Here is a 23,705-nt window from a genome sequence, read left to right as displayed (position 1 = left end):
AAACTGAACCAGGAAAATCTAACACACCACGTTATAGTAAAGAGGCTCAGTTATGAAAAAAATACACCTTCCACGACCCCCATTTACCTGCAAGAGTTTTATTTTCAAGTGACGCAGAAAAACCTAGGAGCATGTTAACTTTTGTAGACGCTATGAAATTCACTGCCAGTGATTTCCAGTAGTACTAACACCATTTTCCTCGCCTATCTCCTCAAACCATCGAACTCCCTCTCTCCCTCTCTCCAAATGGAGTGAATCGAGGCTGCTAATATAAAGTGAACAACTCACTCTGGAGTGACTTACCCTTAAAGTTTCTAACTATCCATTGGATGGTAAACACAATTGAAACCAGATCGATGAAAAATAAAATTAGAAATGGAGCCCTTTGTAAGTGGAAGTTCCCAACCCAAGAGCTGGTGTTCTTACAGTCTATGGCAATTTGATTTTCTCAAAGATATCATATAGTTAAACAAAACAATTAACTAGTATCTGTTCTAACTCTAATTTAGAATGCAAGTTACAGTTTAACCACTCCTTAAGATATAACTATTACGATGGATGAAAAATAGGTGACATTACACAATCTTAATGAGTAGATCTTCAAGGAAGAGGCAAATTGTAGAAGGGTGGTTGGTTGATGGGCTAAGCGGCAATTCTAGTAGTTTGAGGTTCAAATTGCAAAAGTGGCTGTGGTTTGATGCATAAAGTGTAATTTTTCCATCATATTAATATAACTCCATTGTTGAAATACAAGATATCAAATAGCAACTAAGTAGCAGAAGTACATTGACCTATACATCAAAAAGCATTAGAAAAACAATTATGGAAGAGGTGTACGAGATTTAAGTCCTCCAGTAAGCATCAAATCCAATGAAAAAGAGCATGTCAAAGTTTTGTTCTCCCAGATCCCAGCATAGACAGAAGATATTACAAGTGCAGCATTTTGAGCTATAATATCATATGAGATTGAATTCTTAGAAAAGCAGGCTGGCCCAAGCAGCAATAAATGCAAAGCCTCCAAATGGAGCTAAGGTAGAATACTTTCTGTCCTCAAGGAACGCAACGACGTAACACCTACAAAACCCAAAGCATTTCCCAACGATCAATATTGACCTTGAAATCATAAGCAGTCCTTATGAATACTTCATTGAAATTGTTCCATAAAACAGATCATGGATTTATAAACACAGTCGAGCCAACTAAGACATTGGCTTCAAATTTATGCATACACACACACAGTGGGAAAATAAAGTCTCTTATATTCAGAAAAATATGTAAGGATCCTGATATTGCTGTTAAGTCAAAGGCGGCTAAGATGAATTGACACATTTGGAAATGATGTTACTCCAAATGGACTCAGAAAATATCTGCTTTCTTCTTTATACAAATTGACTCAGACATTATAATTGGACATTATTTTTTGTTTCTCAATACTATTTTACTCCTATGCAAGCAAATGCTCCATGGGATTCAGAAGCAACCTCATTATGAATGCACTACTGCACTACAATCACTTTGGAAAGAAAAAAGAGGATTTATACTCGATTACCATATTTGTGATTCCACGAGCAAACTTAACAAATATATATAAGAAATCTTCAACGTCAAGATTTTGATCAAAAGGGAAGTATACTTAAGTCAGAAGACTGTTTATATGATTGGAAAAAAAAAAAATCCATGTATCATATGTTTTGTTTTGTTTTGTTTTGATATGTGAGTAAAGGGTGTAACGGCACTTCTCCTCCCCCCAACAAAAATAAAAAATAAAAATCCAAGAGCGGGTAATCAGCACTTTTCTTTTTTTGATAAGTAGCAGGTAATCAGCACTTACGTCCCAGAGAATGCAATAATTCCGGTTGTCAAAAGCCCTCCAAACTGAAACAGCCGAGAAGAGAAAAAAAAAAGGTTCATACACTTCTTTTATAAACACTGAATATAAAATGTTAGGCAAAATAATACACGTGAAAATTTGCATGGTTCACATATGCAAAAATGTAGAAATCAAAATTTAAAAGATACATTGGATTTTGGACCCAAAGCGGAAACATTTAATACCTGTACTAATCTCAAAGAAATACTTCAACAAGGGCAAATTAATTTTTTTTTTTATTAGTACAAGGGCAAATTAATTGGGAAAGGGAAACTCACGATGTTGGGGTTTTTGGTAATAGGGGCAGAAACCAAAGCAGCAGTGTGAACCAAGTGGTATAGAGAAGCTGTATGCCAAACCTTCCCAACATTCGAATAATATATCAATATCAAAATCAGAACAGGAGAAGCACACAACAGAAACACAATACCAAACTCTACCATGAAATCAGACTAAAATAAAGATGGTTAGTCAATGGAATTAAAAAAAAAAAAAAGAACAAAAAGTAAATCGAAGAGGTAAAATATATACCTCTTTGTAAGTTGGGTTGGCGGGCTTGAAGACATGAGCACCATATGTGCCCAAACCAAGAGCTGCCACTCCTGTTTGCAGCAGATAAAAAAAAAAAATTGAGAGAGAGAGAGAGAGAGAGAGAGAGAGAGTAGGCGGAATTACCGGAGAGGGCAGCAACTTTGTGCCAGAGTTGAGGATTCATTAGATTATTCTTCTTCTTCTCCACTCGATTAATTTGCTTTGCCTCTCTTAGGGTTTTCCTCTCTCGTTGGGGTTCATGCCGCAGCCTCATGGACGGCTTTTTGCGTTCTCCAGCACAAGTTTTAAACGACGTCGTTTACAACTTACGAAGGCACTCTCCTTGTAAACGGTCAAACGGCTTGTAGCTCAGACGTACAGAGATACGGCTAACGACCTGTAGCAAAATGAAGGCTCGAAGCTAACCCGATTGTGGCCCAAGCCTCCGCAGTTTGATGCTGGTTTTGTCTTATAAAAAGGGATTAGAGATACAAAAAGATAACATAAAGTAAATTCACAGATGTGATTTCATAAAATCTATTAGATCTATTTTATAATAAAAATAACTTTATAATCTGATGTTATCACATCAATTTGTTAATTTACTTTATATAATCTATTTATGACTAAAATATTTTCTTATAAACAGCATCCTCAAAGTTCTATAGAGGCTGCTGAGATACTTTGGAAAGAAACTCAAAAGGAATTCATTTCTTAAGAAAACGATGCATGCTTTGAGAAATCCAGAGTACTCCTTAACATGCGCAACACTATCGTTTGGACTTACGTCGCATTAGCAATACATGCTTGTAGACAACAGTCATTTGAATTGACAATAACAATAAATGTTTGTAAACTACATATTAGAATTCAGTTCTTGATTTGCCCAGTACGAGTCATTACGTGTTACAGCGATCCTCGACAATAAATGTCTGTAAACACTGCACCCCCCCCGGTAAAAACCATCTGGGGTTAATGTTGCATTGGCCTCTAGTCAAGTGTGATACACATATTTGTACAGTTAAATCTAAATTTGTCTAAAGAATGCTGAAATAGAACTCCAAACAAATCTTCCTTTCCTCCTTGCCTAGCATGTTATGCGTTTCCTCCTGTGGCAGCATGAAGCAGCTCGTCTGGAGTTGCAGCCGGGTCCAGATCCCAACACTTCCCTGGCAAATTATTCCTACCTTCCTTGAGTGGACAAGATGGCACCTGGTGCGAAAAGCGTAACATCTCTCTTCTTCGGATCCATCGAATGGCATTTTTGTCTGTATTTCTTCGGTATACTGTCTTGAATCCAGCCAACTTCACAAGGGGAGTTACACAAACACCAAGCTCTTCAGAGTAATTCTCAAGAATCTCCACCATTTCATATTGGTGCCTCACTTCATCTGGGGTTGATCTACTCCAGTCTGCTGACCAATTCCGATAAATAGCCCAAATATCTCCACTTCTTGGGTATATCCGAACACATCCTCCCCTACCAGCTTTTTCCTGGCTAAGAACATGAGAGAAAATATTTACACGGTCTACAACATCTGAGTTCCAAACTCTGAAATTTCCACAAGATTTGGTAAACCCACAATCCAACCAGTTCACTAAGCCAAACTCACTATCCGTTTTAGAGTTCAAATAAGTGATATGAATCTTGAATGGTTCAACTGAGATGACCTCCCGGATCAGACAGTACAAGCGAGGCATACCATCTTCTTCATCATATAAAGCCCATATTTGTTTAGGCTTGAAGCATTCTTCTGATCTATCTTTGTCAAAATCATGGAAGTCAGGGTCAGGGACTGTAAGTGAGATTGGTCGGGGTTTCTTTGGCTCTAATTGATGACCAAAAGTGCCCAAATCAGCTTTTTTGGGTGTATATTTGATCCCTCCAGATCTGTCAACTTCTGTCTGTGCTTCTGCCTTCTGCTTAACTGGGGTAGCTGCCTGGGATGCCAACTTTATCTCTTTCAGTTTCTTCTTAATTTCTGTACGTGCCTTTTCAATCAACAATTTTCTAGCATCAAATGCAGGTGGAATAGACAATCGCCTAGTAAGAAGTTCACTCGGATTGTTAGGCTTGGGATCATGTCCATTACTTGCATTATTTCCATCAGCCAATCTTGCTTCTGATGCAGATTTTAAACCCTTATCTTCATACCCATTTCTAAAACTGGCGTCCATAACCACCTTCCTTTTCTTTTCAGCCCTACCAGCTTTAGATCCTGGAGGTTCGCTGCAGCCACCGGATGAGTTTATAGTAGCAACAGCATTTTCCAAGGAATGTTTTCTATTCGCTCCTGATTTAACCTTTGCTCTTGCTTGATTAACATTTCCATTAGCCTGATAGACATCAGTGGATATGGTAGATGGTCCATTAGGACCCACAATTCCAGCAGAAGTTCCAGAGAAAGAGCTCCACTGGAATGACACATTTGAAACGTACTCATATCCATGTGCAGAATGAAATCCTGAGACCCCATTCCCTGTAACAAAGGCAGGGTTGGCTGGGATATAAGTTACCCCATCAAACCCATGACTTCCATACCCATTACCAGGCACATGTGACCAAGGAGAATACGGGAAGGAACCATTTGCTGGGGCTGTCCCAGTTTCCACAGCAATGAAAACACTGCGACAGTTCTTACAAGAGAGTCTTTTATTCACATACTTCCGAAGATACTCGTACTGAACTTTACAAGAGGTACAAACGGTCCAGAAAGTGTCAAGTCTTCCATGAGAGTTCGGCGAATTGGAACAATTGTTGAAACCTGGAACCCCTGTAGCATGAATCGGAGCTAAGTTTGTCTGGTTAACCCCAGGTGCTAATTGTTTGTTTCTCTTGCGATCATAAGAGCTTCTCTTAGAAATGTCAGACAGTAACGTCCATGCATCAGAAACAAGTCTGAATGCCCCGTCAGCTCCCACACATTTGTTCTTATCAGGGTGGAGCAACACTGCCATCTTCTTGTACTGTTTCTTCACTGCATTTTTATCAGCGAAAGGCTTCAACCCAAGAATTGAATAATAGTCCAACTCACCGTTGCATTTAGCTTCAGAAGCAACATAAACTTCAAATGTGGTCAGCATTTGAGATATACCCTCCAATCCCGGATACAATGTTTTGGCCTTTAGTGCATAATTCTTCGCACCTGCAAAGTCTTTCTCTGCAAATCGCTTCTCAGCTATGTCTTTAGCCTTAAGAGCCTCCTCTATGTTCGCTTCCATGTAGGAACCCAAATCACTTCAAGACCAAGCTCTTGAAACAAAAGCTACGACCAGCCCAACATACTTAACCACGCAAAATGCCCAATTCTTGGGTCACATCATTTTCATCTCTGCAAATATTTGCTAAAATTCTTCAGGTTTCCGTTGATATCAAGCTTCTATAGGTGTCTAAGTTAGAATTGTAGTCAACCAAAGCATACATTACTCATGTGGAAAAACAAGATTGAAAAAAGAAATTATTTAGAAACAGTTTCTTATGCTTTAAATATAGCCAATAATCTTCACTGAAAAATTACACTTTATTTTACTACGGGAAAAAATCGAGGAAAAGAACAGATAGTGAAGTAAAACCCTCAAATATCAGTTTTTAAGAATGGGTACGACTTGTTTTTTTTTTTTTTTTTTTGATGAGTAAGAATGGGTACGACATCAAAAAAAGAAATCTCCAAAATATGATATTACTTCACTTTTTTTTTTTTCAATTTCCTCAGCAACCAAACATTCTGAGCTCGAAATCCATAACCCCAATTATTAAAACCCACAAAAGAAACAGAAAGATGCTCGGCTCTCCAAATCAAGACCCTAATCGTTCTTAAGCAACTCAGATTCAAAGCACACCGATAGAATTCTCTAGAAAAATAAATATTAAGCCCATATTGAGCTCAAAATTTTTTTAGAAATATAAAATTGGAGTGCACAGTAACAATTAGCACGAAAATTGAAGACAAAAAAAAAAAAAAAAAGAATTCGGACACTCACTGAAATTTGAGCAGCAAATGGAGGTGCAGGCGATCCAGATCGCCACGTGTATTTAGGAGCTCGAGCAAAAGAGAAAATGAAGACGAGCTACTGGTGAACTTACTGTAGCAAGACACTAACACACATATAGAGAAACCCCATTTTCAATACATGCGCGCGCGCGCACAGATTGAAGGGTACCAAATGGGGAAGGTAAGGGTTTTGTGCAATAGAAAATTGAGGAGTGGGAGAACCGGGTTGATGGGGTTTCCGGATCCGGGTCGGAGGGTGGATCCGTCCCTGACGATAAATTGAAGGTGGCGTCGGATCGGCGATGGGGGGAAATGCGGGCGCTGGGGGTTGGGGGTGGGGGTGGGGGTGGGGATAAGTGTGATTTTTGTGGTAATAAAAATAATATGGTGATTTTCGGTGGGGAGTAAACGGCTTGTTAAATTTTAATGGGACTTTAATGAAGGGTTGGTGCTAATGTGCGCTGTGGTGAGTTATGGCCATTGAGCTGCCAATCTTTTTTGAGTTTGGTGGTAGTTAGAAGTCAGAAGTGGAATTTGTGGTTAATTATTTACTTATATTCTGTAAGGTGAGTGTTTGATCTTATTTTATCTCATCTTATTATTATAATTTTTATAAATTTTTATATAGAATATAATAAAAAAATTTAATTTTTTTAAATCTCAAAATAATAATAATATTAAAAAATAATTTTATAATAATATTTTATTTAATTTTCATCTTTCATCTCAACTTATTATTTAAATCTAACTTAAATATTTGTGCGACAGACAAGTAATTATTCAAGATCACTTCACTCACCAATTAAGGGCTAGCTAGAGTGATCAAGTGCTTGATCTCTTTGTACGGATAGAAAAGAATTAGGAAATTGGCTTTAATTTGTAAGTACGTAATGGAAACATCATGCATGATCAAAGACTAGCATTATTAATTAAGCGATTCAGTGGATGGTGTTGTATTCCAATATTACAAATTAATTAAGTAGGGTTTATGATCAATTTGTTTAGCTAGCAGTACTGATCATCATGATGGGATATATTCTACTACATTTTTTTAATGTACATATTAATTCGTATTTGTTAATTTGGTATCGATCTGCACGATCATATATGGTGTCTCACGAAGGAGTACTCCGTCCTGTGGTTTAAGCAAAGAATATTATAAATTGAGATATTAATATTAGAGCTGTGATAAAGTAGGATCTGATCCCTTTGAGGCATATATATATATATATATATATATATATATATAACTCTCTGTTAATGCATACCGGACTCGGCTAGCTGATGATCAGACTACTTATACAAAATTGTACGTCCATGCATGCATGTGAATAAGCTAGGCCATGTTTTCACTGTTAATTAATTAAGAATCTTCGATGATCAGCAGCATGCTTAATTGGGATATTAATGGAATGACATGGCAGGCTAGCTATATATATATATATATATATATATATATATACTAAATGGCAACGAAATTAATAAGAGACCCGGTCTTCTAAAATTATTGAGAAGTGATCATGAGATTTTCTAGAGATCATTAATATTGTTGGGTCAAGCATGCACTTTTTTAGACATGCCTGCATGTTTTTACGGGAGTTTGTAAAAAATCATGACAGGGTCCACTGGAATTATATAAAGATGTTGGGAAAGAAAGCGATTTTTGTGAGATGTAAACTATTTTTGTGCAGAAAGTTATAAAATAATAAAATTTATTTATTTTTATTAGTTTAAATTTTTAAAATAAGTGATAATTTTACGTGTCTATATATATATATATATATATACATGTTCTAGGATTTAACATTTTTTCAAACTAATTAATTAATCCGCCGGCCATGCATGAGATTGAAAAAGTTTCACAAATTATATATATATATGATCATTAATTCTATCCAAGTTCTAATTAATATCAGTTCAGTTACAGAAAACATACGTTAATGTGGCATATATGTACGTACATATCACGCCAGAAAACTCGGAAATTTGGTTTTGATCTACATTGGAAAAAGAAAAAAAAAAAAAAATTGTCATTGCCATCGGCTGATCCTTAATTAGCTAGCTAGGAACTGATCTTTCGATCCCCCCCCGGGGAATCACTGTTCATAAAATAGCTCATAAACATGATCATCAGATCACACATGATTTATTAACGCATATTGCCAAAATCTAGCTGCTCTCATTAACACCCAAAATCTCTAACGCTGGCCTCCAACTTCTGATCTACTATATATACATGCATGATATTTCTCTCGATCGTATTATATCTATGAGGAAAATATATATTTGCATATTATCAGCAAGCTGCATGCATGCATGTACACTTTTTTTAAAAAATATAATGATCAGTCGATGGAGATGCATGCATATACGCGGCATCATGTTCAGTCCCAACCAGCAATTTTCTGGTCTATATCTGAATATATATAATATATATTCTGATCAGCGGTACCGAGCGTAACAACCGACAGCTCATTCATCCATTTGCTTAACTAGTACTGCTTTATAAACAAATTAGAAATTTGGAGAAAAGAGATTATTTCATTTTAATTTATATCAATTCTAGCTGCAGCTTCCATATATAGTATATATGGGACCAAATAAGAGGCAAAGACAAAGTTTATGATGCTAATTATCTCTAGTCTAATAGAGACAAAAGGCAAGAGAATTTTACCGCCGGCCAGCCAGTAGTATTGATTAATGGCACTCTGATCAAGTACCTTCACTATCGACGACATACGTAGTACCAGGGCTCACGGCCAGCTAATTAGTTTCTATATTTTCCGGTACTACTACTGTCCTCATGACCGACCATATACATTTATTTCTTACATGATCTCCAAATAAATTCTTCTTCAAATTATTTTCCACCAAAGAAATTAATAACAAATATATAATTAAGAAAACAATATTGTTTTTTTTCTAAATAATGAATATATATAGTGAAAGTCGCAATAAAAATAATTAATATAACAATATTTCCATTTATTTATTATTATTATTTTGATAGATTAATGATGGAGTACTACTAGGTCAGACGTTCACGGGCTTGCAGAGGAACATAAGCGACGATGGGGAGGTATCACCGAGCAGTCTTCTCTCGTAGTAATCGACGCAAAACAAAGAGAGGGAGAGTTGCACCTCGTCACGAGTCCAGACACTGCTCCTGACCAGGTCCGAGTGGAGGAGACGACTCAGGACGGGTCGGACGCACACCATGTAGAGCTCCTTGTAACCTCCGAGAGCGACTACGATGGTTCGCAGGGATGATGGGGGTGGGGAGGAGACGTGGCGGAAGCAGAGGTGCTCCCAGATAGAGTCACTGCGGGCAATGGTGCACCAGAGGCGGCAGACGCTGGAAGCGACGCCAAGGGACGGCCCATCCAGGTGCTTGAGGATCTCTATTAGGATGTCTATATGGTCGTTGATGCAGAACTTGGGTTTTTTCTCTCTATCTTCTGCTTTCATCTGCTGCATGGCTTCGTGTGGCCGTGGTGATGGTCGAGGTTGGTGCCGCATCGTTAACATGAATAAGAGAGCTAGTTAGCTAGCTAGATTGAAGTTCTGGGTGTGTGTGTGTGTGTGTGAGTGAGAGAGAAAGAGAGAGTAGTGAATCCTGTGAGAGAGTAATGTTATATAGGAGAGTGCCAGATCGCGTACGTTATGTTTAAGGTGTTTGAACTTTGTAAGAGTAAACTGGCTTAAAGGGATTTGACTTGAGAGAATTAAAGAGAGATAGAGAGTGTGTTAATTTTCTTTTGTATTTCTCTCGATCTGTTGAATCAACGACGACATATAGATCAGGAGATCATGAGATCATGAGCTTTTCAAAATTAGGAAAAAAGAATTAGTAGTTTTAGTTTTTTCATTAATTTGTTCAGTTGATATATATATATATATATATATATATATAAAGAAAAAGAAACAGTAATAATAAGAAGAATATATAAGATAGAAGGGATGGGGGGTGGAGTTGTCATGTGGCAGTACTGTGGGCATCGTGGGGAGAGAAGGGGCCAAAGGAAAAGGTCCAAGGCAAAGAACTGGAACCAATGTTTGCTTCTTCCTTTTGTTGTTTTCAAATATAGTTTTGTGAGTTGAGCGGATTTGCTGGTTGTTGTTTTTTATTGCTTTGGTTTTTGCTCTTGTTTGCATCTTTCCAAGACTCTCGTTTTAGGGCCATTCTGATACTAAAAAATGATCACTGACTTGGGGGTGTGAAATGTGAATGTAGTTTGGCTGTCTGTGCATGGATGCATCTTCAATCTGCAAAGTCTATTTTGTATTCTTTGCAACAAGGAGGTGGACCAATGTATATAATCTATATATCTATTTTATGTAAAGATCGAGAACTAGATTAATAATTATAATATGCATTCGAAATTTAAGACTCTGCAGCTAGCTCGTGATGATACACTATGACCATGAAATCTCTCTCATTTCTCTCTCTCTCTCTCTCTCTCTCTCTCTCTATATATATATATATATATATAGTTATCATGTTTAAAATTAAAGCAATAAACTTTCTCTAATTATGACTAAATTACTAATCCATGTATAATATTGCTACATATATCTTATAATTATGGCATTTCCTTCCTATCAAAATAAGCTATACTTTTTCAATTAACCTGCATATGATCAGAAACGATTTGTACACCAGTTAATTGACTTGTTAGGGTAAATAGAAGTCAGATACAAGCTGTGTCTCTACACCTAATTCTAATTTTAAAAAAAATAATGTTGCTTATCATTCCATAATATGATATTAGATGATTGGAGACTATATATTATATTGTACTTATGAATCTATTCATCTAATATCACATCATGAGATAATGAGAAGATGATAAAAAAATAGATGATGAATAGATTTTTTCAATACGTTATATCGCACCTCCAATATTCGATCGTATGAACTGTTTCATCTTATATATTTAACTGGGAACGACTACTTCTTAATTTACACCAATCAATTAAGCAGCTTGCATTCATTAATCATGTCGGGCACAAAGATCTAGTAGCTAGTTCTAGATCTAAGTAATTAACTCTTGAATATTTTAGCTAGTCTCCTTTCTACATGCTTACCATAAATTGTAATTTACTCGATCGTGAGTCCGTGACTTCTTTTAACAGATATACGTACGTAATATATAGATAAAAAACCCATCGCATCAGATTACGAAAACTCTTTGTATCGCCTGGGAGACTAGTAGAAATTAAAGTCGACCAAATCACAATTTAATAATCTGAAAAACTAGGGAAAGGAAAAAAAAATAGAAAATAGTGTGTCGGGCACACGGGTCACCAACCAAAGTTAAAAACCAAACCAAAGTAAGGGCTTTGAGAAAATGGTCAGGAGCGCAGTATACGTACCCAGGTGGTTTGTCTCATGGAGTTGGAGGTTGGCCCAGAAAGGAAACCCCACCGCCACCTCCCCAAGTAGTTTGAACTTTGAAAACAGAGCGATATTGGAGCATATATATATATATATATATATATATATATATATAATATCATCACTAAGAGACGAGTGGGGTCTGAATTGACGTTAGATTTACAAAAGCTTGTGTATTTTAGAGTAGTGAGTAGTAGTACTGCATGCATGCATGCATGCGTCATGGGGAGTTGTTTTGTAATGTGTTGGACACATCTGGTCTGAGATGGCACTGTTCCCTATTCTTGCTGATCAGAATTTCATAATTGAAAGATTACAAGAAGAAACCCGTAAAGTTCGCAAAGATTTTCACATTTTCACTCACTTCCCCGACGACTTTCACAAATTTGTAGTACTTTTTTGTTGTCAAGTGTGCCTATCTAACAGCTAGCTTAGCCATTTCCATTGAGTTTTCATCATTTCCATATATAGCCTACATATAATATATATATATATATATATTCATTTATATATAATAGCATATATACATGCACCCAATAATGATCTTCCACCTTGATGATCTATGATCACCTTGATCTTTAACTGATCATGACAAAACACATCATCCATCTTTTTTCTTTTTACTTAAATTAATTGGTTGGAATGAGTTCCTGTTCTGCATATATGCATGGTACATTTTTATTTTTTGAGGCTGACCTAATTAAAATTAAGAATTTCGATAATCTTCGGATTAACATGTGCATATATGTTGAAGCAAGCACCGATCAACGTACATACTTCAGTACTGAGTTTACGTACTTAATTATGATATTTTCTTTGGTTTTTAAGGTATAAATTTGAGATTTGTACAGGATTAATTAGTGTAGCTCAGGGGAGCTGGTCAGGGTTAAATACGCTAGCTAGCTTTTGTTTGATCAAAATCTCAAGACACGTAAAAAATTAATCTTTTTGTCATAGCAGCTTGCACATGATGATCATGATCATATATACAAACTAATTATTAGATAACCTAAAGAAAACAAACAAGCAGCTAGCAAGTAGATAGGTAGAATACATGCATGCAAACAGAAGACGAATTGGAAGAAAAACAATGAAATTCAGCCAAAGTTGTAAATCAATCTTCCCTAACTGCTCTCTTAGCTAGAAGCGAAGGATTTTGGAATCTCATCATGAATTAGGTTTCAATATTTTCTGATCTAGAGTCTTGTTCTTGGATGGAGTATCGTTTTGTTCGGCATTCCTTGTTTTATACATATATGCGCTTCGTTTGAAAATAATTACATTAAGTTTCTGATTTAAGATATCGAGTGATTAATTATTATACACAAATACAAACAAAACCTTGTGACAATTAACTCTGACATGGCACGCTTGCCCATGCATTACATGCAATTTTTTCCAAACTATCTAATCCATGCAGGTAACTTAATATAATACGTGCATGACCGGTTAATTAGCAACATTTGTGATTCCCTGGCTTGTGTTAACTCGTCTCAGACCGGATACATTGTGAAGGCTTTGTAGATCGGTGCCAAGATTAATCTTTTTATAAGATTGATGTTTTGCTTATATATTAATAACGCTATATATATATATATCTTACTTGAGTTTTCACAAATAATAAAGAAGTCTTAGATTTATAACGAAATTTTGCATAAAAAGTTTTTTGAACTAGCTTGACTTAATGTAATACGTCGACATATATATATATATATATATATATATATATATACAATAAATTTTTTTTATAATTCGACAGATCACATTAATGGTCTGTTTGGAATTGCGTTAAGAGTAGTAAAAAGTACTTATATAGTCTCAAAAACTCTTTAATGATAAAATTAGATTACTTGGTTGTTATATATATATATATATAAAGGCTAATTAAGTACATGGCTACATATCTTCTAGATGGCCGTATACATAGTACTCCAAAACGAGTATCATATTATTCGACTATCAATCAAATGGGTTTATCCTATGGGAGATCCCGAGCATGTAAAGTGTAGTTAAAATTGGTCAGATCCCGTGGGAACTTAGCTCCCTAGCATGTCATGATCCACCCTCAATCAAATTGATCTCATTAGGTGGGAGCTTGACTCTCGAGCATGTAATCCAACCCCGATCAAGATGATTAGATTACGTGAAATCTCGGTTCCTAAGCATGTGATTAGACCTTCGATCAAATAGATTGGATCACGTGGGAGCTTGACTTCCGAACACAAGATCTGAACTTCGGTGAAATATATTGTATCATGTGGAAGATCAGCTATCGAGCACGTATCCGACCTCCAATCATTGAGCTCCTTTCCCGTTGGGCGAGCAAAGAGATCTCGAATCCTACAACAAGCAACAAAGCTCGAATTCCGGAGTGAGCAACACAACTCGCACTAACCGACCAAAAGTGCTCTTACAATGGGCGAGCAACAACAACGAACACTTTTCTCAGATGTGAGCTAGCCCTCACATACAAGAGGAGAAGTGATAGAATTGAAGGTATGCTCATCTCGTTTTTAAAACACCATGGGAGGTGGTGTAAACTCAAATTGATATAGGATATCTAGGTCTAAGTTCTACATTGATTGCATTGAAGTAATGTCTTAAGATGATGAATCTATATAAATATGGAAGAAAAATCTTAATATCTTCTTTGGCCTAGGGAAATATTAGTTATTCTATTTCAAATCATATATTTACGCTAATTTTTGCCTTATTAGTCAATATTTAGTTTCAAGTTTTGGAAGTGATTATGATTTCAGTTTTGGCCAATTTTTTTGTAGGATTCTTGTTTATTTATATATTTATTTTTCATACAATAATTTAGATTTTCTCATTTTTGGAAAAACATTCATAATTTCAAACTTTGTAGCTATTTAAGTCCGGCTTGTGGGCTTCATTTGTTTTTCGAATTTTAGTATTAATCAATAGTATTCAGATTTTTCTCTGTGTTTTGGGCAAATCTCTTATCTTCTCTTATTCGATCATCTGTTGAAACTAGCCATCATAATTAATCTAAATTATGTCCGGCATCAGTAGACAAGTGCTTGGACTCAGGGATGATCAAACAATGTTCACACCTTGATGTGTGCAAAATTGCTTGAATCCAAGGCAAGCAAGGAGCACTCACAAGGGTGTGTCTGCACCTTGTGTGAGTAAAAGTGTGCTTGGAGCCCTAGACGAGCAACCCCAGGCAAACAAGGACTACTCGTACCTCATATGAGTAAAGTGTGTTTGCACTTGGGCGAGCAACGAGTAATCAAAAGTCCAGGGTGAGCATAGATAGTTCAAACCATGGGGTGAGCACCAACAGCTCAAACCCTGGGGCTAGCATAGATAGCAAAAATACTCGCTACCTCTATTCCTAGGAGTGTGCACAGGGAACTCACACTCCAGGTTGAGGAAATATTGCTCCAACCTCGAGGGCAACCAAAGACTACTCGAACCTAACTGAGTAAAAGTGCTCGCACCTGGGGTAAGGAAATGGTACTGTCCCACTGAAGCGAGCAACAATTCATGCACCTCTCAAAGGCGAGCATTAAAAAAAATAAATGTAATGTTGTTTACTAAGTGCTAATCTTGAGGCACGCAAAAGTAAAAAGTGTTCGCCGCCCAAAGCGAGCAACAACATTCACACCCATGGAACAACCTCTTTGGTGGCATTATATGCTAGGGAATCGTGCCCGATGCCATAAGAGCTCGCACAAATTGTATTAGCGACATGAGATCTAATGCTTGTATGGGAGCTCGGCTCCCAATAATGTAAAACGTACCTCAGATTACGTGAGAGCTTGGCTCACGAGTATGTAAAGTGTACTAGATCGCTAACAGTATTTGATCAAGTCCACGTCAGAAATTCCTACAATAAATCTCCATCTCAGAACCATCAAGCCAACAACACAAATACCCACAAAAAATCTCCATCTCAGAATCATCAAGCTGATGACAAGAATATCCACAATAAATCTCCATCTTGGACCCAGAATAACCGTCATGGGTCATCATTGTAAAAATGAATATATTTTTGGTTATTTCTCTATATTTCCATTTCTGTTATGGCCACGGATCACATTGACACGGTCGTTCATTGTCGACCATGGCTAGTTGATGAGCAAACATGGATATGCAATTTCTTTGGTGAATAAGAAGTTTGAAGCAGAAGGAAGAGAAAGAATAGAAGAATGAAGAACAAGAAGATGGTAGATAGATGGTAGGGAGTGCGAATGAAGATGAAGCTGAAGCTGATTCTAGAGATTTTTGATTGACATTGGCTGGTTTGATTTAGATCAGGGTTGTTTTTGTCTAATTTGATTTTTTGTAAGGTTATTTTAGTCAATTTAGATATGTGAAAGCAGCATATTAGCCTAACCCGGATCACTTGTAGAGGCATCTTGGTCGGATCAACAAAAGTAGCAAAAACATTTTAGTCCAATATGGAATTTGTAGAGAGATATTTTGATCCAATTCATCACATAACTTATTATATTGTAAGGACTAAACTTGCTCATTTAGTATAGATAGTTAACATCAATCAGTCTACTCATTCATTATGCATACCTCTCTGTTGCCTCAAATCATTATTGAGTCATTATATATAGAGGTCTTACACCACGCACCTACAAACGTCTTTTTTTTTTCCCTAACCTAGACACGCTTGTTTCAAAAGCTCCAAAATCATTGCGAAAAGAACACACCAAGCGGCGCTCTTCTCCCCTCCCCCAAATATCCCTAACAGTGCTAGTGTACCATTCTCAAATCGACAATGCTAGCATCGTCCTCCACTGCTTTTAGCCCTCCACTTGAAAACAACATGCATCTTTTTTTTTTTGGCTGAATGTGTAGATGCTACTTCACCAAAGCAATGAGATGGTCTTCCAGATTTGCTCTCACCCCCACCAACAGTAGAAAGTCCCTCAAGAGACCACTGGTCATGCTTCATTGGATTGCAGTAATTTTAACACCACCATGAGAAAGGGTAGAGGCGAAAATTATAAGATAGCTTGGATCACAACTACGGCAATCTTAGGGACGTTGAGAGGCAAAGAAGGCTAGAAATGACTACGCTTTTCACGTCTCTTAGATCCTCACTTCCACTTGAATTAATCAAGGTGAAGATTTAATCGGTATTTTCTTGTTCTTTGTACTTTTTATAATCCCTACTCGGCTACTCCCTAGCTCTTGAATTTATCAAGATTAATGAAGATATATTTCGTTTTGGCCTTCTGTTATACTTTTTATGTATTAACGATGTAATAGCAAAAGTAAAATAGAAAGGACAATACGTGACCATAGGTAGATGATGACAATGGAAGCTACAGGGTTTCCATTGATAATAACTTAGATTTTCGAGAAATCCAAACCTCCCACAAGAACATGACAAATTAGCTCAAATTTCACATGAGGAAATCACCGATTCCCCTTTCCCCCCTTATCTACATGATCCTAATAGAAATACAAGTAAAAGACATAAAGGTCCTTACAACCCAGCTGTTAAAGCAGATCGTTTAAAGCCATTAATCAAAACTACAGCGTTTTACATTATTTTTTTAAACTAAAACCAAGTAACAAAAAAAGAAGCTTGAACGACGCCACATGTCCCTTTCCTCCCACACATCATTTCGACGTCCCTTTTGAAATGCCCCAAAATCCCATTTTGCTCCTTAATTGCCCCAACTCCCTTCGATATCTCTTATTCTCGAATCAAGCCTCCAGCTTTCTTTTTTGTCTTGTCATCGACCCACACTCAACACCCTAACAAATCCCACACACTTACAAGACCTTGCCCACAAGGTGTGGGTACAAGGCTCTGAGATCCTAGAGTTTCTCCCAAGTGTTGTCTTCCATGGAGGCTCTCGTCCATTTCACCAGGACCTCGGTCACGGCACGGTGGTTTTGTTGCCTCATACGGCACTCAACTATCTGATCAGGCTTAGGTAAAACTTACATTTTTTCGTTTGTGGGTGGTAGAGTAGGTAAGATCTGAACTTTTTCATCAATTTTTTTATTCAAGCAGGACACATGAAATACGAGGTGGATCTTGCACATCAGTGGCAGCTCAAGGCGGTACACGACGAATTAGATCCTCTAGATCACTTGTAAGGGCCCATAAAACCTAGGGGCCAACTTCAAGTTGTGGCGCACGACGATAGTCTTCTGTCAGTAGGGCTGAAGACGTAGGTAAACCCAATCACCTACACTGAACTCTCTCAGTTTTTTTCCTGTCAGCAAATAATTTCATACGATGAGCTGATTTGAGGTTTTTCTTTAAAAGTTCCAGTATTTGTGATCTGTTTCGTAACACCTTGTCCATTGCATCATTGTTTGAGGTCCTGGGTATGTAAGAAATGAGTCTTGGGGGAGGGTACCCATACAAAGCCTTAAAAGGTGACAACTTTGTTGAGCTATGGTTGCTCAAATTGTAACACCATTCGGCTAATGATAGCCACTACACCCAGGTCCTTGATTTATGCCCCACATAACACCTCAGATAACCCTCCAAATTTTTGTTCAAACCTTCAGTTTGGCCATCACTTTGAGGGTGATAGGTAGAACTGAAGTTTAATGTTTTCCCTTGTAATTTAAAAAAACTTTTCCATAATAAACTTAGGAAAACAGAATTAGGGTCAGACACAATTATTTTGGTAGAAGTATGCAGCTTGAAAACTGCATCCATGAAAACTTGGGCCACGTCTTGGGCTATATAGGGGTGTAAGAGGGCCATAAAAGTGCCATACTTAGTGAATCTATCAACAACAACCAGAATCACTAAGGCCTGAGGCCTTTTTGAATTGGGTAGACCCTCTATAAAGTCTATAGAGATGTCTGTCCAAGCTTGCTTTGGTATGGGCAGTGGCTGGAGTAGCCCTGTAGGAGGAATATTTTCATATTTAACTGCTTGGCACACTTCACATTCCTTCACCCACCTTTTAATATTAGATTTCATACCAAGTAGTAAAATTCTCTTTTAGCCAGCTGATAAGTTTTGAGGTACCCTGTGTGGCCAGCCATCGGATTAGTGTGGATATAATGTAGCACCTTTTTAATGGAAGGTGATCCTGAAACCAATATCAACCTTCACTTCTTTAGAAGTAGCCCTTGCATGATAGAAATTTCCTTAGGAATCTCCTGTTATACCCCTGCCTTGGCAAAAATATCTATGAACTCTTTTGACAACAGGTAATTCAGCTTCAATTCCTTTACCCAATCTGGTTTTGAAAGTGAAATTTGAGTAAACACTGCTTCTACCTAATAATCACCCCTTCCTTTTAAGAAAGAGCATCAACCACTTTATTCTCTTGCCTCTTCTTGTACCCAATCTTAAATTCGTACCCCCTCAACTTAGTAAGCCACTTTTGTTGTGCTTCCGTGCCTACTCTTTGTTCCAGTAAAAATTTCGGCACTTACTTATTAGTTTTGACTATAAATGATTGCTCCAACAAGTAAGGTCTCCACTTTTGGACAATCGTCATTAAAGCCAACAACTCCCTTTTATAGGTGGTTAGGAGAAGAGCCCTCCACTTAAATACTTCGCTTAGAAAAGCTATAGGTTGTCCATATTGTATTAGGACAGTCCCTATTCCCGTACCACTAGTATCGCACTCAATGGTGAAAGGGCGAGTAAAATCTAGAAGTTTCAACACCGAGGGCTGAGTAACCACTTCTTTCAACCTATTAAAGGCATGTTCAACATATGAATTCCACCAAAAATTATTCTTTTTAAGCAAAATGGTCAATGGAGTTGCAAGCAATCCATACCCCCTAATGAATTTTCTATAGTAGCCTGTTAGTCCTAAGAACTCCCTCAAGACCTTAGTATTCTTTGGTGAGGGCCAATCACTCATAGACTTAATTTTATTTTGTTTCTACTCATACCCCCTCATGAGAATGATGTGCCCAAGGTAATCAACCTCCCCCACTCCAAAGTGAAACTTAGACAACTTTGCATAAAGTTGGTGTTGCTGCAGTACTTCCAGCATCTGTTTTAATTGTTGTAAGTGCTCATTCTAGCTCCCACTATACATCAAAATGTCGTTGAAAAACGCTTCTTGAATACTTGGTTCATAAGCCCTTAAAAGGTGGACGGCATATTGGTAAGCCCAAAGGGCATTACCAAGAACTCGTAGTGCCCTTCGTAAGTTTTAAAAGCAGTTTTCTCCATGTCCTTGTGTACCACCTGAATCTGATGATATCTCAATCGTAGGTCTAACTTTGAAAACACTTTCGCCCCACACAATTCATCCAATAATTCATTTATCACCAAAATGGAGAATTTATCTTTTATTGTGTGCTGCTTTAGTGCACGGTAATCAACACACATGCGCCAACTATCGTTGGCCTTACGTACTAGCAGTACGAGTAAGGAAAATGGGATGGAACTAGACCTAATCACTTTTGTTTTCAGCAACTTTGTCACTATCTTCTCTATCTCGAGTTTTTGGTAATAGGGGTACCCTTTTTTTGACACAATTTTATGGTCATGGCTCCTCAAACACCCCCTTAAGTTGTTTCAACAACACACTAATTTCAATGTTTTGCACAATCACATTCTCCACTTATTTCTCCACTTGAATTTGAAGCAAAAATCCTCTTCTCTTAGTCATTAAGGCCAACATTGCTTTGCTACTACCCTAAATAGAGATTGGTTGGGGTTCCAACCCTTTAAGATCCACCTTATGACCATCTTTTTCAAATTGCATAGATAATTTTGAAAAATCCCATACAATGGGACCAATTTTCTCCAACTAATTTATCCTCAATACAATATCACACCCTCCCAATTCAATAAGATAAAGAGAGGGACATAACTATATACCTTGCACTTATAGGGGCACCAAGTCACAATGACCTTCACTTTGAATAATTACTCCATTTGCCACCCTCACTACTAATTTATTGGACTGATTAGCCTTTAGATTAGCTCTTTTAGCTACTGATGGGTCTAGGAAACTGTGTGAGCTTCCTGAATCTACTAGAATCACCACTTGTTCATCAATAATCATTACTTTCACTCTCATAATACTCGGGCTATGGATTCCATAAATGGCGTTTAAGGAAATCTCAGGATTTCCCTCAACTCTAGTAAGCATCAAGCTGTCATCCTTTGATTGATCCTCTTATTCCCCACACTCGGTTTTCTCCTCTTCCATGTCCTCATAACTTTGCAATAGGTAAATTTTGGGTGACTTACAAATATGACTTGGGCCATTTGTTGTCGCAATTATAGCATAAAACCTTCCGAGGTTTTTCATCCATTTGCGTCGAGAAAATCCTTCGTGTAAGAGTGAATGGTTTAGTACACTTAATATTGCCTTCAATGGAATGCTCCCCCCCCAAAAAAAAAAAAAAAAATCAAAACCAGCCATGAGTAAAACACTCATTTCTCCTCCTGTTTTTAGCCCCTTTCACGTGCTAAGAATGTACCCTTCTTCAATCTTCTCAAGTCCAAACGCTGCATTTAGAAACAACTTAGTTTGTGCACTTCGGAAAAGCCTTTGAGCTTGTTTGAGAGTTCCTCAAACTGAGCTTTGTACGCAGCCGCCATAGAGGTTTGCTTAAGCCTTGTCAAGGCTTCCATTGGGTTGTTGAACACTATGGGTCCGAATCGAATTAGAAGTGCCTGTGTAAAAGTTTCACAGTCGGTGAAATGACCACTATCCCAAGCGTCTTAGTCCCAAGCCATTAATAATTTCTGTAATGGATGAGTTTGGTGAAATTCAAAATAATGATTGACTTTAAATACCCAACCTGCTGGGTTTTCTCCTTCGAACTATGGAAAATCAATTTTGACTCCCTTGGTTAATGCTTTTCTTTGCTCATTCTTCTCACTATCTCTATCATTTCTATTTTCAGGAATCTACTCCAAGAGTGTACGAAGCATTTCAGAAATCTGGTCCACTCTCTCAGCCAATTGTTGAAGGGCATGCTCCTGGTCTTCAGCCTTGCACTGTTTGTTCTCCTGTTTAGATCTAGAGTTATCGGCCATGGGCACACTGGTTGGGTGAATTCCTGGATTGGTAAATACAGTATGGCTTCGGTTGATGGTGGATGGATGGATCTGTATGGTAGTTGGTTAAGGTTTACCGTATGTGGATGGGATGGCTCTGTAGTATCAATATGGGTGTGTATTGGGTTTATATTTAAGGGTTGGTTTATAGTGTATGAAAGGGAAGGACCGTAGGCTTTAAGGATACCTCTTGTTATGCTTTTTCTGTACTGAAAATGAAATAGCAATAATAAAATAGAAAGGATAATACGTGACCACAGGTAGATGATGACAATGGAAGCTACAGGGTTTCCATTGATAACTTGGATTTTCGAGGAATCCAAACTTCCCACGAGAAGATAACAAATTAGCTTAGATTTCACATAAGGGAATCACTAATTCCCCTTTCCCCCCCTGATCTCATGATCCTAACACAAATACAAGTAAAATACATAAAGGTCCCTGCATCCCAGCTATTAAAGCACAACGTTTAGAACCATTAATCAAAACTACAACGTTTTACATTTTTTTTAAAACTAAAAGCAACTAAAAATAGCAGCTTGAACGACGTCGCATGTCCCTTTCCTCCCATGCACCGTTTCGACGTCCCATTTGAAATGCCCCAAAATCTCATTTTCTTCCTGAATCAAGCCTTCATCTTTCTTCTTCCTCTTGTTATTGACCCACACTCAGAACCCTAACTCTTCTATATATTCACACGTTTGTACTTTTGTAAAAGTTCATGGATGGGTAGAATTTTGTCCTGAAATTAAAGCATGACTGTTACATATTTTTTCTCCTAAATTCCTGGAATTCTCTCTCTTTCAAAGCATGCACCCTCTATACGTGAGAGTATACACTCCATGGCTTTCTAGGGAAAGCGTTCCAAATTGGATCACCTAAAAAGAGGCTGAGAATTATATTAATTAAAGACTTGCAGAAGAAGATCAAAGAATTGATTAGCTAAAAAAGCATTCCAAGATCAATGAACGCCCTTTCAACAGATCCTGATCTATTGCAAGGAGGTGGGGAGAGGAGAAGCTCGGGGGAAGAGACCATGGGAGAGTAGATTCGCACGGTGGGGGGCGTTGTGTTGGGAGAATGAGGCCTTACAATTTGTGTGACCCAATGTTGCGTTTTGATTTAAAAAACAAAAAGAAATTAAAAGTCAAGATGACAGTGAAAGATTTCAAAATGAGTGTTTTTATTTCTTATTCTTATATCATATTTTATTTTATTTTATTAAAATTAAAAAAAATATTATTTATTCATTATTTATACATCATATATTTAATAAAATTTTTAATATATTTCTCCATAATTTTTATACCATCCACCGACTTCTCGTAATCTATATTTAATTATATATAATGTGGGGTCCGAGTTGATATGATTCATCGGCCGGGTGGTGAGACACGGTTGGGCCACGCGGGACGAAGCCGGAGTGCCTTTAGGATGGACATGTAAATAATTCTATTGTTAACAATTTATTTTACATAAATATTTGAAATGAATGATCACTTTTATTTTAAGAGAAGAAGGGTACCGAAAGGACACAACCTTCGTCCCCACAACACAACAAAAGCACACATCATTTTCCAATGATAATTTTAACAAATTAAAGATAACTCATTCTTAATGGTTCTTTTTTTTTTTTTAATGTAGATTAAAAAAAATCAATTATTAGTTGATTTTATGGGATATATAGTTGATCCCATAAAATAAGGCTAGACCATATATTTTATTTAATAAGGATGGTGCTACTACACATTTGATGGAATTTATTTTTTCTTAATTCAAATTTAATGATATGTTTTTATATATCATTAACTTGATGATTAAAAGTAAGTTAGTAATGGTGGGGAAGATCGGAAAGCGAGTGATTACTCTACTCATACTCAGTTTAAGGAGAGACCCAATAATGCATCTAATCCA

At 37.1% G+C, this 23,705-nt stretch overlaps 3 protein-coding genes across 3 annotated transcripts; all 3 read right to left on the bottom strand.

Annotated features, from left to right (window-relative positions):
• Positions 1 to 698: 698 nt before the first annotated feature.
• Positions 699 to 2,715, bottom strand: LOC108994045 (transmembrane protein 256 homolog). The gene is made up of 5 exons (XM_018969111.2): positions 2,546 to 2,715; positions 2,402 to 2,472; positions 2,149 to 2,229; positions 1,832 to 1,875; positions 699 to 1,074 (listed from the first exon to the last, which is right to left on the bottom strand). Exons 1-5 carry the CDS (start codon positions 2,673 to 2,675, stop codon positions 975 to 977), a joined length of 426 nt encoding a protein of 141 aa, XP_018824656.1. The 5' UTR covers positions 2,676 to 2,715; the 3' UTR covers positions 699 to 974.
• Positions 2,716 to 3,211: 496 nt separating this feature from the next.
• Positions 3,212 to 6,726, bottom strand: LOC108994043. The gene is made up of 2 exons (XM_018969109.2): positions 6,383 to 6,726; positions 3,212 to 5,733 (listed from the first exon to the last, which is right to left on the bottom strand). The coding sequence occupies exon 2, from the start codon at positions 5,621 to 5,623 to the stop codon at positions 3,497 to 3,499; it is 2,127 nt and encodes a 708-aa protein (XP_018824654.1). The 5' UTR covers positions 5,624 to 5,733; positions 6,383 to 6,726; the 3' UTR covers positions 3,212 to 3,496.
• Positions 6,727 to 9,418: 2,692 nt separating this feature from the next.
• Positions 9,419 to 10,229, bottom strand: LOC108994034 (F-box protein SNE-like). The gene has a single exon (XM_018969104.2). The coding sequence runs from the start codon at positions 9,919 to 9,921 to the stop codon at positions 9,427 to 9,429; it is 495 nt and encodes a 164-aa protein (XP_018824649.1). The 5' UTR covers positions 9,922 to 10,229; the 3' UTR covers positions 9,419 to 9,426.
• Positions 10,230 to 23,705: the final 13,476 nt, after the last annotated feature.

Source organism: Juglans regia, chromosome 10 (genome assembly GCF_001411555.2).
Source record: "Juglans regia cultivar Chandler chromosome 10, Walnut 2.0, whole genome shotgun sequence".
NCBI classification, from domain to species: Eukaryota; Viridiplantae; Streptophyta; class Magnoliopsida; order Fagales; family Juglandaceae; genus Juglans; species Juglans regia.
This window is presented reverse-complemented; position numbering and strand designations above follow the sequence as displayed.